At 46.2% G+C, this 17852-nt stretch overlaps 1 protein-coding gene across 1 annotated transcript; it reads right to left on the bottom strand.

The window, feature by feature from the left end:
* Positions 1 to 4054: 4054 nt before the first annotated feature.
* On the bottom strand, positions 4055 to 10403 carry LOC306952908 (T-box-containing protein TBX6L; the record flags this gene model as incomplete). The annotated part of the gene is made up of 9 exons (XM_079543683.1): positions 4055 to 4481; positions 5285 to 5477; positions 6333 to 6424; positions 7567 to 7637; positions 8128 to 8274; positions 8522 to 8686; positions 9139 to 9241; positions 10181 to 10325; positions 10400 to 10403. The coding sequence occupies 9 exons, from the start codon at positions 10401 to 10403 to the stop codon at positions 4055 to 4057; spliced, it is 1347 nt and encodes a 448-aa protein (XP_079399809.1).
* Positions 10404 to 17852: the final 7449 nt, after the last annotated feature.

Below are 17852 nucleotides of genomic sequence, written 5' to 3'. Positions count from 1 at the left end.
GGCAGGAATGCTGCAGTCATACACCTGCACATACAAGGAAAAAAAGAGGAGTATTACAGAAGTGTCAGAGGCAATTCAGCACCATACAGCAAAGTGCCATAAAACTCACATCACTTGGAAAAACAAAAAAGGAACAACACTAAATCAAGCAGAGCAGCACACGTGGTGACTGGCTGCTTGTCATGGCTGCAGGGCCTCTTGTTACCACTGCATTAAAGAACTGCTTCACACTTGTTTAAGGTGTTGTCTAAAGCTGGTGCTCAGGCCCAGAGCTCAACACTACAGCACTGGTTCTGGGCAGTGCGCTCTGCATGCTGCAAGGAGCACGGGTTGTGGAGGAGAAATACTTTACAACTTGCTTAGCATTCTGCTGGCAGCCTACAAGCTGCTGCTACCCATGCCTGACTTTCTCTCGCTGGCTGTAACCTCAAGAAACCACACTCGTATCTCATTACAGCTCTACAAAGCACAGCAGCTAAACCAGCTTACCTGGAGCTGTAGGAGGAGTCTGGCCAGGAGCACACCTGCTGGAAAACCAAGGGCTGAGCCCTGGAGAAAAAGCAGAAACAAGCACAACAAACAGCAGCAAAACCATCACTCTGAATACTACAGGAGCCCAGACAGCCTCAGGGCAGGCTGTGGAGCAAACACCACCCAGTGCAGAGGGGGAAAGTTCAGCAGAACACCCACTCCTCGTCCTTCAGGGAAAACTCATTATGTTCCTTTCTGCTGCACGGTTTGGGTGAGGGCGGGATGCTAAGAGCAGACACCTGCACCCTGTGCACCTGGAGGCATCAGCATCAGCACTACTGCAGCTGTGGGCACACGGAGGTGGTGGGCTGTGTGCTGGTACAGCTTTGCATGGTGGGTCATGGCTGCTGTTTGTTGTTGTTGCTGTTGTCAGCCAAATGCTGCACTCCCCCCTGCTAGGAGGCTCCATATGGGACCCCAACCCGGTGTTTGCGAATTAAGTGGCTTTTAAGTTCTGTAATAAAAAACCATTTGACTCAAAGAATGTTGTTGTTCCTGAAAAGGGGTGGATGCTGCTTGCTCGGCCTCTTTTAAGGTGACCCAGGGTAGGGGTGAAAGCAGGAAACGCATGGCAGGACACTCACAGAGGATCCAGTGATGGACACTGCAGCTCCTTCTGCACGGCTCGGGGCTGCCTGAATGCATGGGCCACAGCCAGGTGAGGGGGAACTGCTCTACTGGGAGGACCCATGGTGTCTTTTGAGCAGGCACGGTGTGGGTTATGGGGCAGCAGCATCACAGTGCCCTTCCTGAGCCTGCAGCTGCCACCAGGCAATGCCTGTCTATGGTAGAAAAATGGCAGCAAGAAAACATCTTTCTGCCATTCCTACCTGCACTGAAGCAGCCTCAAACAAGGCTTAAGGTTGCAAAAACCAGTAGGACAATGCAATGTAAATCAGGATCTTTATTTCCCATAGGAAATTTACCTAGATCCCATTTAGAGTCCATTTGTTCTCATCCTTATGTAACTCCTCTGCAGAAGAGGAGTAAAAATGTATAGAAAATAAAGTATTTGCAGCAAAGAATTAGTACAAGAGACTGAGTCATATCTAGCAATGCAAGCAGGCAACCTGGGGCTCTCCGAATACACTGAGAGAACAAAGAACACTGAGATCAACAGCATGTGTCATGTAGGAACTGGCCCCAGGTAACAGGATTGAAGTGGAGCCAGTAATGTGCTTGAAAGAGATGCACAAAAAAACACACTTTCGAGTTTATTTTATTGCTCTTAATGGCCTGCCTTCCGCACGTCTCATTTCCTTTTATTGAAGCTGTCAGAGACACATTACATTATCTCACATGCGTGCAAAAACAGTATTTCAGTCGAGCTCATACAGATTTTAAATGCCACAGCTGAAGAAAACAAGACAGGGGAAGCTGCTAAGGGAGGCGGCGGCAACAGAGAGCACACAGCTACAGGCAACGTGTGTCAGAGCTTCAGCAAACAGCAGAGCTGCAGCCTCTAACCAGAGACAGAAGAGTGGAAGCAAAGGTACTCGGCTAATAAGGTGGGTGATTCACAGAAGCAGGGCGAGGAGTCCTGCTGCAACAGCAGGCAGTAATTAACAGCAATCCTATGCACAAGGCTGAGGCTCACCCTGCACAGCCAAACCAGCCCCACCAACTGCAGCTCTCCCAAAGCCAGGTTGACATCTGATACAGCACCTCACTATCCTGCTGGCACCCGGGTTTTCCTGTTCTCTTCAGTTGGCCACGCTCACCATCAGCCTATGACAGAGGGAAATACAATCTAGCTCTCCAAAGACAAAGAAGCAGAGCTAACCAACCAGCCAGGGGGTGTTAGTTCAGGTTTTCTTGGCAGTGATCATTGCGGGGAACCTCACAGACCACCTCTGCTCACTCAGCTGCTCTGCATCATCACTGCAGTACAGACCAATTAGCAGTACTCTACTTAAATAAGGAAGCAGTCACTGTAGCTGAGTTTCACAAACGTGCAGGGCTACTTTTCAAAGTCATTTTAACAGTAATAAACACAGTTCCACACCGTATGCTGTGCAGGGCTGGCACCCAGGCAGAGCAGCATGCACCTGCACATCACTCCTGATGCACCAGCAGTCACAAAGCTGCCCTGCTCTGCTCACACACACTGCTGCACAGTGCATGCAGAGAATGCCATCTGGCACACACACCTCACTGCCTGCCGATGGCTGTGGACTACAGAGCAGTTTATTTGAAGTGTTACAAGAAAATGTTCTCTGCATAACAGTGCGGAACACTTCTGTCCTCCCTCAGAAGCAAAAGGCCTATCTCAAAATGGAGCACACAGCCAGGGCGACTTGGCAGGCAGGGACACTATCTCTTTCTAACCCCCTCTGCCACACGGGGCCATGGGCTGCTCACTGACAGCACAGCTCCTCCAGGACAGGGGAACACAGCAGTAACAAAGGTCAAACTGTTCTGACAGTGGAAGTGACATTGAAGCAGATCCTTGAGCCTGTAAGAAGACGGCATTGAGAAGCCAGGAGGCACCCAGCACTGCATCAGGGAGCAGTGCAGCATGTGGCTCGGTGCCTGTGGTGTTCATTATTTTAAAGTATGTGGCTGATGAATGACACAAGACTGGTCAGAAGCATCTATAGGCAAAGCTTTCGTAGCACAGCAACAACAGCTATAAATTATATTCCTCACTGGTGGCTGGGGGTGGAAGAAGAAGTTCACAGTGAAAGATTTCTTTCCCTTCAAAAGACAGAGGCTGGAGTGTCAAAGCCAGCACTGCTATTCCTGGCAAGCACAGGCCTTTGGAGAGCCCTGGAGCAGCCCTGAATTCTGTGAACAATGTCCCTCCACCACCAGCAGAAAGAAAAGTGTTTCACTAACCTCGAATCTAGGGAAGATGGGAGAGGGGTGGGCATGAGGGACACAGACACAACACAGAGCCTTGCTGCTGGTTCTCGTGCAGAAGACAAGCTCTTCCCTGCCTGCATGATCCACAGCCACATGTACCACTGCATGTTTTGCTGTCATATGCTCCTGGAAAAGAAGGCAAGACTTTAGTTTGACTATACTAAGTGATGAACCCGCTCAAGGGGTCACTGGAATTGCTTTTTTGGCTCATTCTTGCAAAAATCCCCTACAGCTTCTTGGCCTGGCTTACTGAAACTCCTCAGCCCCTATCTCCTTGCACACACGTCCTGGGAAGAAGGGATTTTGGAAACTGCCAAATGCAAGCACCTGGGACAGAGGTCGACAGCTCTTTCACTGCCGCTCTCACAGTTCCTGTGGTTTCCTATTCCTGCTGGAGAAAAAGCACTGCAGAACACACACAGATTGAGCCAGACGTGCCCTGACACAGCTGGGACTGCTAGCGGTGTAGCTGCTGCTTGTGAAGTACCATGAGGGTTGTTGTGCAAGGAGACAAGGAAGTGAAGGCATCCCGTGCCACCATCTGCAGCAATGCCTCTTTGCCTTCTATAAACAAGGCTTCAAGGTTAACACCCCAGAACACATTTGTTCTCATTTACAATTTTCTTTCAGTCTTTTCATTGGGAAGGATCCTCCCTGCTCACCAGCAGGCATAGGGGAACAGTGGGTACTGGCTCCACTCTGCCATGGTCCCGTGGGCATGTCCCGAAGCCCCTTGTGTGTTGTAATCTGTGGAGAAGGCTGAGTAGCTCATCGCCCTGTACTGGCTGTGGGGTGGCACCATCCACTGCCCAAGGCCTTGCTCAGTGCCATAAGGACTGTAGACGGGCGCTCGAGCTCCAGGTTTCCCCACTGAGTCCAGAGCCATGTTCACCACTCCACTGTAGTCCTGGGGAGGGGGCAGAGGTGGGGGCAGTGGAGGCAGGTTGGTGAAGCCCTCTGGGAGCTGTTTGGAATCGTGCTCAGGCACTGAGGCGAGATCCAAGGGGTGGCACCTCGCTCGGAAGTCGTTCAAGGCGGCGACGTCGCGGCTGGGGAGCTGCTGGCTGTCCCCAGCTTCGTGGAACCTGTTCCTCAAGGCAGAGAGCAGTGAGTCAAACCCACCGCAGCAGAAAACCACTGAAAACCCACACAGATCCCCGGGGAAAGAGCTTGCCCTCTTCCCCTGCCATTTCAAACACCCGCTTTCCATTCAAAACAAGCATACCTTACAAAGACAACCTAGCTCTTTGTATTCCCTGCGAGGGCCTTGTACCTAGAAGACTTGGCCTGGGGTGGGAATTTACAATGCGTCAGCTATTTCACACTCATTCATCATGTGAAGATGCTTGCAGGAAAGCCAGGTGAGCCATCTTGTACTCCAATGGAATTACACACATATTGAAAAGGGTTCTCCAACTTCACATGTTGGCTTATGGCACGTTAACTCTCCCATATCTACAGCTTTGTCTTACTGTAAAAATGGGTTTTAGTCCAAGTCCTGCTCACTCTGAAAAATTTAGTGCCAAAAGAAGGTAAGCCCACTCACTCCAACTCAGGAAGGAAGGAACAATCACTGAAGTCCTCCACTCCCCTGAAGGACAGGCAAGTTCTGTTACATAGAGTTGGGTAGGAAAGCATTTCAGCACAGGGAAATAAAGAGCACTACTAAAACATGAATATGCTCAGAATGCACGTAAAACAGAAAGGCTTTGTTACAGAGACATCTCCACACTGATCTAGCACCTATCACAAAAGTGAGGCATCAACAGAAAAACAGCCTTCTCACTCACACTGGCTATTTTTCCTTAGGAAATAACCTATAAAAGAGGAGGAATCTCATCAGTTAAAGAGCGGCTTTATGACAAGAGCACCAGGAGACAGGACTCACCGGTATGTCTGGTAGGATGGTGTGGGCACTTGCTGCTCCCTGGCTGGACCCTCCCTCTGTTCAGCTGGCACTGGCGATGCTGCAGGAAAGGCATGGCTGCTGTTCTGCTCTGAGATCCAGAAGGGATATCCACCGCTGACCACGATGGGGTTACTCTCTTCCTTCACATCCACATTCTCATCTTTCTCAAAATCTGACTCACAGTAGGGAAAGAAAGAACAGAAAAAAAGTGAGAATGGGGAAGAGAGAGTGGGAGCTCACAGTGTTCTATTAGCAGCTGAATTAACTGCAGGATGGGGGAAGGAAACACACCATTACCTCTTCTGCAGCCATACTGCCTTAAAGGACTTAAAGAACTAGCCCTATGCTGCTTTTTTCTGCTCTTACATTGTGGCTTTCAGCTTTTCCCCATTCCCTCACCCTTGCAAGGAATGATCAAGCTTAAAGATAACCTAGCAGAAAGAGCAAAGATTATTTTTAAATGAGATCAGTTCCCTATCTGCATCACAACACAGCTGCACAAGCACCAGGGTTGACACAACTGCACAGACAAGAACCAAGGCAGACAGGCAGAAGAAAGCCATGGGTGACACTGCAAGATGGTGTCACTGTTGAAGAGAAAACATTACAAGAGCACAGCCCTCAATCACATGCAATCACAAAGCAAGGCTGGAGCAGCGGAGCTGGGGAGGAGTCACTAATGACAGGAGATGTGAGAGGCTCCTGTGGACCATATGCAGAGACTTAATCCTGAGACAGACAAACTGAATGCACGTGTGGAGACTGCAGGCAGAAATTAAGAGAGGCAAAGGCCTCACAGAGGGTTCCCATCATCATTTGTTGGCTCATTCTCCTAAAAGCTGTCTCCCTGAATTAGGGAGTAAGCACCACTTTCCAGCTTTGCAAAGATGTATGCAGCAGCCTTTAGGGACTCTGCCCAAACCACTCTCCCCAGTGAGGAACATCAGAGGTAGGCCATTCCTCTTATCCCCCCTGTGGTTTAGGCACAGTTTGTGACTGACTCTGGGTTTGTTCTTGTTAAAATTACCACGTTCCTCAGCACCAGACTCCTTTTCCTCTGGGAGTTTTCTCTTCTGGCCCTTGGCTGGACTTGGCTTCTGGGATTTGGCTCGTCCTTCCCTGGGAAAGAAACAGTGCACAGGACTAGGTCATAAGTTAGCTTTCTACCTAGATAAGTATGCAAGGGATGCAGGACAAAGGCCTGGGAAGACAAAAGGTGGGATGAACAGCTCTGATGTTCTGCATGTTACACCCTCTTGCAAACCAACACGACAGGTCCACAGGGAATGTGTGCCAGAGTGGAATCGTGGAGTTAACCAACGCTGCATGTGCTTCCAGGAGAGCTCTCACCCCACAGAATACTGGGGATAAGTTGGAAAGGGAGTTGCTGCCCCTTTCTTGCTTGTACAAAAGTCAAAATTAGCATGGAAATCTCAGCTGTGGAGCTTTCAGCACAGTTTGTAAGCATACTCCAAAGCTGGATGCACATTCTCTACATACAGGCATACGTACGGTGGGCATTTTGCTTGAAAGCAGCCTTTTTCCAAAGTGGACAATAACACTAAGCTTAGTCAGAAACAGTCCTGTTGAGAGCAGAAAGAACATCCCTGACATTTTCAAAAAGAATCACTTTTGGCTTTTTTCACCAGGAAATAAGATTTTCTTCTCATGCACGCAAAACAAAATCTCAGATATTTTTATGCCATTTTCTGGTTGGAAAACTCTTTATTACCAGTCTACGGGTTTCCTTCAGGGTTATTTCTTCCAGCATTAATTAGTGGCTGCCCTCAGAGCAGACAGATCATCTCACCATCTCATCTCATCTCATCTCGATGGCATCCAACCTCCATCCCACAGACAAAATTTCCTGTTGGTAGAGACACCTTTCCACACAAGAGGAAAGGAGATGTGAGAGTCTTCCAATGTGAGAATTAAGCTGATCTCACAGGGACAGAAGGATCTACTGTGGTCTCTCTCTATCACTGCTATTAATGTATCAGACTGCAATCTAGACCCAATTTGCAATGGAATGCAGGTCTCAAATCTGTCACATCTCTCATATTTCTGTAGGAAATTCTGTTTCCTCCCGTTCCCCAAGTCTCTGGGGGGGGTGCTACACAGCATCACTCCCATATGCAAATAAATGCAATGTGCAAAGCAAAATGCTCTGCAGAGCTAGCTGCTCTATTTTGCTGCGTGGACTCGGATATAATTCAGATAAACTCATGTTATACATAAGTTGAGATGAAAAAACAGTTTACCTTCGAGTGTTCTTCCCATGCTCCCGGAAACCTTTAGCAAATGGATTGTTGTCAATCTTCAGCTTTGTGATCTTAAAATAAAGGACCAGGATTCAGTTCTGGTTGGGATCTTCATTATTTCAAGATCTTCATCTTGGTATTTACTACAACAGCTTTTTCAGGGGGCTGGAGGATGCCCCTGGCACAGTATCTGAGCTCTCCCAGCAGTTTCTTCTATGAGCGAGTTGCAGAGAGAATTGACTTTCCCAAGGTCAGTGGGAATTTGGATGGGATTCACGTAACTAGAGAAATACAAAGGGTGAATACCTAATATCTGGACTTTTGTCTGAACTTTTTGCTACCTTTGGGATTCTGTTAGTCACTGACAGTGCACTTAATGCAATTAATATGCACAATTTATGCCATCCTTCACTAGACGTTTTCTGCAAGAACCATATTTTGCCTATTTTTCTTCCTTTATCCATCACAGACACCCAAGTTAATTTGCTCTGGTGGAGACACCTTCCTATGCAAGATTTCTAAGGACAAAGTACTCAGCAATGCTTTGGACTCGCACGCTACCTGCTCATTCTGGTAGGCTGTAACAGAAGTGAAGACAGTCTCAGGGAAGCTGAAGACTTGAAAGATGCTCCAGCGAACACTGAAGAGGTCGTCTGCCTGCACAATGTGGAAGCGAGGCTTGTAACGGTGCATGGAGTGGAGGATGATCTGGCACAGAGACAAAGGCAAAGGTTTCCATGTGCAACTGCTGCTAACATGCTGTGCAAAGTTATACAGACAGCACGGGTTAGCACCTTCCCTAGCAGGCAGGTAGGAGGGCTGGACTGAGGAAGGAAGAGAGGGCACGTGGATATCTTTAATTTCCACATGATCTGATGTTTCACACTTATTTCACTTTACACCGACCTGCAATGAATTCCAAGAAAGCGTGGCACAAAGGCCAGCAACAACCTACATGCCCATGTTGATCCAGAGTGTTGTTGGTGAGCTTCAGTTTCTGGAAAGAGACAGGTTCCTTCATCCAGTGGCTGCCAGGAGCTGGGGAATCCGGGTGGACATAGGTGCGACAAGGGAGCTGGGGCTCTGCTTTTCCAGCAACTTCCCACTGATCTTTATTCCACTGTGAAGAGAAAGATGGAAAGCTAGAGCTTAAAAAAATCACTTATTTTAAATAGCCCTGGCAACTCCGCTTCTCTGTCTGATGTGGAGGATTCCTCTGAGGTATGCAATCCTAACAAGCAGCAGATTATCTCTTGAGAGCCATGATTGTTTTACCAAAACAGCTCCAAGCTTGGGCCTCATTTTTTCTCCCTTTCTCCCAGTGGCCATCAAAGAAGTCTGACATTAATCATGATCAAAACTGTACCAGTTACAACGGAGATCAGTTACCTTTTCAGCTGCTCCCCAAGCAAAAGTGACAAATAGCTCCGGAGAGGCAGAAAATCCACCAATTACTTCTGAATGTCGTCCAAAGACTATTTATTTATCAGCCTGGCCACTGAAGCACAAAGATTAATCTATTTCAAACAAAAATGGAATTAAGGCATAACTTTTATCATCTGAAGTGCTTACCTTGTACCTGAAGTTGTCCACAGGCACAAAATCCACCAGCATGAGGTACTTGGCATATGGGATTAAGCCGGAGACTTTGATTTTGCATTGTGGAAACATTCGTCTGAAGGAGAAATGAATGTAAGAATTTCTGTACTTAGCAAATGCTGTTTAACGACCTACAGAAGCAGCAGGTCACGTTTACTCACTGCTGCACAAAGTTCTGGTAGTGGTATTTGTACAGGCCAGCTATCAAATGTTTTTACAATCTCATTGATGTATTGATTATCCAGTCCCATGGGTTTAGGTGGAATAGGCACTAACATGGCAGCAGTCTTTAATGGCCTGACATTGTTATTGCTTTTGTGCCTCCAATTCCTGCATTGCAGCAGCGGAAAACTTAAAGAAAATAAGTGGAATTTGCATGCAGCTGCTTCATGCAGCTACCACAGACCGAGAGCACAGATTAAAGCATTTTCTAGCGTGGGCTGTGCACACCTAGGAGCACATCTTCCTTTCCGTTCCAGCATTCCCCACTGCCACTTTCATCTTCTGACTCTGCAGAAAAGCCTCAACACTCCCTTCCTACCAGCAGGATTACTTTAGCTCCCAGCAGCTTTGACACAAAACGTCCCTATTTTGTATTCTTTCACCACAAGCTCCAACATGACTCAGACTCAGAATAGCTTGTTTAGCATTATATGCCATATTTTCATCTGCAAATGCAGAATCAACACCAGGTATTGACTGCTCCTATGCTGCTGCCTGTGACCGAGGCAAAGGAAGCCCAGGGCACTTCCCAGAGCAACAGCACAGCAACAGGAAGAACATCAGTGTTAAGTACTGAGATAAGAGCAGAGGAGATTTCTCAGCACATCAGCCCCGCGATGACCTTTTGCACTTTGCAGTTTGGATCTCCAGCACAGCCTGAAAATGTGCCAGAGGCAGGGAGATGCAAACAACTGGCTACAAGTCTGAGGGTCACCAAGTGAAATAAGAGTGCTCAGAGTTTTGCAAACAGATTAGAAGGGAGCGGCGTGGGCAGCTGTCCTGGTCTCCTCACCTGCCGGATTTGGTGATGATCATCTCTGTCCCTATCTGATGAAACTTCATCCAGAGACCCATATCCTCCAGGGTGACCGTGATGGAGCTCTGCGGGTAGGGCTCCAGGCTGGGGGATGCAAGTGCTTCACATGGTGCTTTAATGTCTACCAGGGAGAGAGAAAACAGGGACTTCAGATGGGCAGGAGGGCACCAGCACAGAACAGCTTCTCCTGCTCACCCATCGGGCTCTAGGAAGCAGCACTCAAGTCGGCCTTCCCAGTTCCAGTACCCAAAGCTACCAAATTCCACACGTTGCTGTAACAGATGGGCTCTGGCCATATGCTCCCATGGGACTTGTCAGCCCCAAATCACTGCAGCGTACAGTGCTGGTTCAGCTCAGGTAAGTGAATGTTGTGATTTCACCCAGGAAGCATGCCAAGAACCAGTGCCACAACAATTCTCTAAAGCAAAATCCATTATCTTCCTTCCAAGGCTATTCTTGTTGCTTAGAAGGCTCAAAAGGCATAAAGGCTTGCTCAACAGGTTTGGCTTTAGCTGGTAAGTTCTTTTGTAAAGATTTATGTGTTATACAAACCCAGCCTAATTCTTTTATCCTGCAAGTCAGACAGGTGGGTAGCCACAATCTGCTTTTTCTCCTGTTCTGGTAAGAACAGGTTACACAAAACACTTCACCAAAAGAATAAAATGAAAGCTGAAAGGATTGGAAATATTTTAAGTGTAGCAGCAGGCAAGGGGAGAAAACAACAGATAGTTGGTTGGCAGCAGAGGTAAAAAATCACTGCAGAGGACTATGAAGGGGCAGACAGGAGGTTCACATGTGAGAGGAGACAAGAAAGGGAGGAGACAGAGCTGAATATTCCAAAAAAAAAAAATAAAGAAAAGAATGGTCTTAACCAGACTTGAGATGGAGATCACCAAGATGCTCATGTGGAAGGTGCTCTCTTCAGCAGCACACAGCTGTCAGCTTTCCTGGCCATGCTTTATCAGCCACACTTGGCTATTTGTTAAAGACAGAAACTTCTCTGCCTATTAGCTTGGATTGAATTTTATTCAGAGCACATCAGAAATAAGGGATTTTATCTTTTTTCTTTTTCTTTTTCCCCCCCTGGGTCACACCTTTAAGAGAACAGTCATGGAAAGAAGGCAACTATTTCCAGAGAAAACAGCTTCTTCCTGAAAGTGACACACGTCCACAAAAGCAACCTGATGTTAGCCTCCTCTATCAGGAATTAAGAAACACTTACACATAATTCTGTCAATCTGTAAAGGTCTTTAGGCATTTAAAAAAAAAAATTGCCTTTACCCTTTTTTCTGCTTTGATCCGACATTAATGAACTGGCTAAGAAGTGACACCTAGTCTGCCCGCTAAGATTAGCCTGTTAACATCTTCTTACTAAAGCTTCCCTCATATCCTCTTGCAAAGACATGAAAGTGCCACGAGACGATGCACTGGGAGCTCAGCGCAGCGCATGTATCAAAAGGAGTTACAATAAAATCAGGCTGATTTCCCACAGGAGTCATGCAGTCACAAATACATGCAAACAGATTTTGATTAGCTCGACAGATGCTCACTCCTTCCCCCAAATGAATTTTACAATTACCATTTTTGTAAGCAAATTCCAAAGCCATTAAATGAGCCTGCAACAAGGCAGATCTCCGGGGTCCTCACTGAGAGACTTCCAAACAAATCAAAAGGAACTAAAGCAAAAGTTCTATACTGAATTAAAAATCAAAGGCAGATGTTGTAACCTGGTTTCACCAATGAACCTGTATGAGTGACGAGGACCAAGAGCCAGGCACACAATCAACACTGCAGCAAAGACTTTAAAATGTTGCTAACGTCCTTCTTGTCACAGGTTTTGTGTGCCCTGTCTGAGGCTGAGAAACAGGATATGAACAGTTTGCATACAAAGCTATGAGCTTGCTAACAGAGGCACACAGCTGCCACAAAGTCACATCAATTGGCTTCAATGGGAGTCTGCAGTGATGGATCCTTTCGCAGGACGGACTTCAGATTTGCCTGGCAGAGCCAAAAGTTGGCCTGCAAGGTGCTCTGAATTCACTCCCAGTCGGTGCCGACTCAGCTAACCTCAGAGCCATGCTCAGATCACAAAGACTCTGGAATTACAGCACAAAGAGGTATGCAGTGAGGTGTCCAAGCACTGAACTGCATTAAGTCTGTACTTCCGATGTTTCCCCTTCTATGTAGTTTAGTTTTTATTGTAAGGATGGTTTGAGAGAGCTTTAAACATCTTCCAAGAATTTTAGTTCTACGTTACCTTAAAACCAATCACTGCTGTTACCATTTCGCACGTAGCACGTTCTACAACATACACTTCATGAGGTTGTAAGAGAAGACAGCTGCTATGATAAAGGCCAGCACTGAAAATTAAGAGATCTTCACTCAATACCACGCTGTTCTTTAAAGTCCTGATACAAATAAGAGCAGTCTGTGCTTTGGTTTATTACTACAATAGGTTGCATATACCTTTTTCCTATTTTGGTGATGGAAAGGAGAGGAAGGGAAATGAGAGTAAATTGGGTGATGCTGAATTTGTCTCCGTGAAGAAGCCTAATGTGAACAGCTACCTAGAATCCTCAGGGAAGGAACACACAAACATATATAAAGCTACTGGATATATTAATATTGACAACGGCCAAAGAAACCCATGTTCTCTGACCTTAAAAGCACCAAGAAACACCTCCACACTTTGGAGGACGCCTTGTTTCCCAGAACACAAAGATTCTGGCTCTAACAGAAGCATTACTAGTGCTACAGCATCACCTCTCAAAGGCACGCAGTCCTATTTCTGCTGTGTAGGGTCGTACACCAAAAATGACTCCATAAGAACATGAGGCAACTTCTGAAACAGCTGGAATCTTTAACACAGTGAGGGACTGCACTGTTGCTTCTCAAGTCAAAATTCTCCTGATGTGGCAGCATGAATCAGTACCCCATGGAAGGTTTGACAGAACCCCAAAACCATGGTGAAGGTAGAAGTTATCTGAGTGACTGTACGTGTATTCTGCCCATGAAACAACACTACGACAGCAGAGAAAAAAAAGCTGAGAATACCCAGCCACCTCTCAGTGTAGGTGAACTGCACGCTTGAGCTACATAAGCAGTCTTTTCCTTGCAATGCATTGGAAAACACTGGGCTAAATCTGGGTTTCAGCTATACTGACAAATGTGGTGCCTCTGGTCTGGTCCTCAGTTTCCCAGTGCACATCTGTCATCGTGCCCAGTCTGATCATGTCCCACAGAGAAGAGGTTAATAGCATGTTAAGAGAAGGACTGATGAAGAAAAACATAAATAATACCCTATGGAAACAAAAGATACTGTGTTTGGGCATAAAAAGATGGTAGAAATTGTAGGCTATGTGTCCTTCGGGTTTTCACTTTCAAAGGGCAGAAAAAAGACAGGGATAGACAAAAAGGGCAGTTTGCATCTGAATTGCTCTTAGCAAAATAAGGAATATTTCCAAACCTTCTGTGGCCTTCATCCCAAAGGAACTTACACTACTTCACAGACAATATGCAGATAAAACCTCTATCCTTCAGGATTATATTCTACAAGGTGATACAAATAAGGGAATTTTGGGCACAGCTGTGAGTGGACACCTACTGCCTTGCAAAACATCTTCCAAGGCTCACAAAGAACACTCAAAACTCCAGCAATGATAACAATTATTATCTCTAGTCACACAATTACAAGTGCTGGTATCCCTAGGAGCACTTACTGTCTAAAATTATTGCACACTTTTGGCATAAATCGAAGACCTTTCTGCGCGAGATGGAATAGGAGGGAGAGCTGCACCTACCTGGTAAAACTTGCATTTTTCCATGAAACGTGGAGTCTAGGAAGTCACACAGCCAGGAGAGCCACCAGAGCTCTCAATAAGGGAGCCAAAATAGTCCAGTTCAAAAGCAGGTCTGATGTCCTGAAGCAAGCAAAAGCCCTTCCATCTGAGTTCCAGTGTCAAGAGTGACCGAGAGGCGGATGGGACTCCAAGCACAGCTAGCCAAGGTGAGTTCCTGTTTTATGGAGGCTAATGAGCAGGGAGGAGCTTCTCGCCAGGGCTGTCCCCTTGCAATCCTTTGATGTCCGAAGGGACAAAGAGAGGAAGGATCTGCAGCAATGGCTGGGGCTAAGGGAAGAAAATCAAAGAGAATTAACATGGCTTTGACATACAGGAAACCCTACAGGGGAAATGCACCTTGATTTACTGCTAACACACTTCTAAACAAATAGACTAAAATCACTACTGGAAGACTTACCTACAAAAAAATAAATACCTAAAAGCCCTTTAACCAGTAAGGAAATAATTCTGTCTGTCTGTTCCAAGGATTTGATAAAACTCTCACGTCCAGAGCACAGAACCCCTTTATATCAGATCAGGAAAGGTGTAAGAACCAGGAAGCTGTTTCCTTCCCGAGCGATTAACAGCTTGTGGAAAACTTAAAGTTTGAGACCATCTCGAAACTGAGATGCTGCAGTAAGGTATGCATCCACCAAAAGACGCCTTCTCCACTAACAGAAGTGCATCAGGTAAGGCTAGCCAATCTCTCCATTCACAGCCTTTAATTACAGTTAATTTTCCTATTTTATCATTTTTCACAGGCATGACTCTCACTGCTGCATAAGACGTCCTCAAGCTCGCAATTTATCTTCTCAGCAGCGCCTCGCCAATGAAAGCTGCATGGCTTTAACAGCACAGCTATGCTAGCACACCATTTTACTGGCACCAACCTCCTTCGGCTGGAATGGTGCAAGTGACCTGAAAATCTGAAGCGTGGATCAGGCACAGGTTTTATTTAGGCCTGCCCTTACTGAATGAAAGGCTGCGCACAAACCGGAGGACTGCAGTGCTTTCCCTTAATTAGTTTATTCTGCAAGTGTGACCATTAGCTTTTGTACTTACAAGTGCTTACAAGTGCTAAGACAGCAATCAAGCCTCATGCTTCAGGTCACAAACCAGCCACTGCACCTCGGTGAAGAGGTGCATTCACGTATAGAAACAGCTATACTAACACGTATAGGTCAAATATAGAGTTCAAAAAGAGGAGGTCGAAAGCAGGATATCAGTCTCAATGGGCCAGAACTGGATCCTGCACAACAAATTTAGGAGTTCCCTGTTTCATCTCGAAGAGCAGCACTATGAGGCTGCAGCTGATTCATGGTCTTGTTTTGCTCAGAATAAAATAAGCACTTTTTATTCAGTTAATGACATTATTGGGACATCTGATTTTTAGACTGATGTGCAAAGCAATCTGAATTTGTTTGCAGTCAGTTCCTATAGAAAAACATCCCTTCAGTTCTGCATGTGGTGCTTCCTGGAGTAGGGAAAGCAACAACATGCAATGAGGACAAAGAATTTATTCAGAGGATTTTCATTATGGCTCTTTTTCATCATTACTTTGAATTTCAGGCAGTACTGTGCAGGGAGCACAAGAAAGGCCACTGTTTATGGTGGCAAGAAGGAAGCTGGAGGGTTTGGTAAGTCCTGAGGAGTGTTTTATAGCTGCAGACGGTCCATTGGCTCCTGGCAACTTTGTGGGATCACATCCTCCAAAGGCCTTCCTGACCTCCCTTCTAAAGTACCAGAAGACTGCAGGCTTTTCTTCGGCTAAATCCAAACCGGGGGTCTCAGTCCCACTGAGGTGGAGGCTGTCGTGTAGTGGGGTCACATAACTCGTAGTTCAACTGAAGACTATTTATTACACATGTCAAAGGACAAATCGGAAGGAAAAAGATCAACTGTGAATGGTATTAAGGTCAAATCTCCTCTGCTGGTGCTCTCAGAGTCACTACCAGACACAAATGGAACAGGATGCAGAAATGCTTTTCTGCTCTGCCACAGAAGGGAAGCCAGCATCCAATCTGCTTCCCATGTCCTGCTTTTGCAATGCTAGTATTTTAACTGCAGAAAGCAGAAACAGTGACTGTAATCAGAATCTGAAAAGGGAAAATGGATCAAAAATTGGGTCAGATTCAAGATACTATTAAGATGGATCACATCCCACACAGTCAGAAATCACACAGCAGCAGCAGCAGCACTGGGAATTTCAGACTTTACCTGACAGGAGCGTGGGATGTATCATGACTTACTGCTTCTTCCATGAAAAGGCATCAGATGGTCTCCTGCTGCCACTTCATTTCCACACTGCCTATCAACATGTCTGGAGAACACACATTTGCTGCAAGCACTCAAATCCTTTTGTCTTTTCCCAGCTGATTGATGGGGAAGGTGGAGCCATTAATTACCCATGACTAGTTAAGAACTAGCTATTTCCCAGCCCTTCTAGTTGCACTGGAGAGGTTTTAAAAGTGAAAAAAAGTAAATTTGTTATTATTCTTGGAAAGCATGGCTAAAGGAGTAATCTCCGTGAAATTCATTACTCGTCAAAGGGGAATTTAGCACATCACTCTCCTGTCTGTCTGTCCTTAGACACAGAATGCCTTGGGCTGTTTGCTGGGAAGTCAGAGGTGAATGGTGTCTAACAATTCATTGGCAAATTGGAGGGCTGGGGGAGGAAAGGGAAGGCAGAGAGAGCGGACGTGGGATGCACGATGTCCACAGTGAGAAGTCAGCGATGTACAGCTCTGCTCAAAGCTCACTGCAAGCAGCAGGTAAAAATCCTGCACTGCCTAGCTCTAACAGGAGGTTCTGCTATGCTGAAGAGGATGAGCTAGGGCAGCGCAGAGGGAGAGGATGAGTGATGACAAAAGCAGAAGCCAAGAGCTTTTGCTTTGCACCTCTTTGAGGAGGTGATAGGAAAGAAACATTCCCCTCTGTGTTTTGTAGTAAGGCAAATGTTTTCTGGCAGTTCTCCTGCATGTGAAGCATTAACCCTTAGCACTCCTTCCCCCATTTCTCCCTTCTGAATTGTGAGCCCTTTGAGATGAGGTGATCTCTTTGCCTGGTTGGCTAGTGATGGGAGCTCTCAAGCTAAGAAGAACAGATCATGTGTGCCAGCTGGGGGGAGACTCTGGTTATTGGGATCTGAGTCTGCAGGTGGCTGCACCAGCTCCAGCCAGCAGAATTTCTAGGACACCATTCTGGCCTAAGAACAGGATCAAGCACAAGGTGTAAAAGTTACTGTCAGGCAGTTAGTTGAACTCAATGATCTTTATGGGCCTCTTCCAGTGTGGGACATGAATGATTCCACGAGAAGCAGTGTTGTTTGCCTGTGTTTGTACAAGCCAGAAAAATTAACACAGGAAAGTGCTAACTACATTTAAGAAGTACTTCCCTCTGAAGCATGAGGATAGCCTTACTGTCATTTAAATGCAACTCAGCAGATTTTCACCTGGTGTATGTAGGCCACAGCATCAGAGCATCTTGGCAACTCTTTATGAAGGACACTCTGCCATCTGATCTGCAGAGGATGAACACTGAAAATGTAGAAAGTGTGTCATTAACAGGACTCAGAATCAAATAAATAGATAGCTACCTATTTTCATACTTAAAAAACAAGAAGCAGCCTTAAACTCTCCAGTTGGCTTTAGAGCCCACCAGTCTGTCCCTCAGATACAGGTTTAACGTGTACAGAGCAAATGGCCTGGCTATGCACAGGGAGGGCTGTGGGGAAAAGCAGTGTTTATCCAGAGGAAAAAAACTGATGGAAGTATTGCTGCTAGGCTGTGCCAGCCTAAGAGTGCAACTGC

This window comes from Tetrao urogallus, assembly GCF_951394365.1.
Source record: "Tetrao urogallus genome assembly, chromosome: 17".
NCBI lineage: Eukaryota > Metazoa > Chordata > Aves > Galliformes > Phasianidae > Tetrao > Tetrao urogallus.
This window is presented reverse-complemented; position numbering and strand designations above follow the sequence as displayed.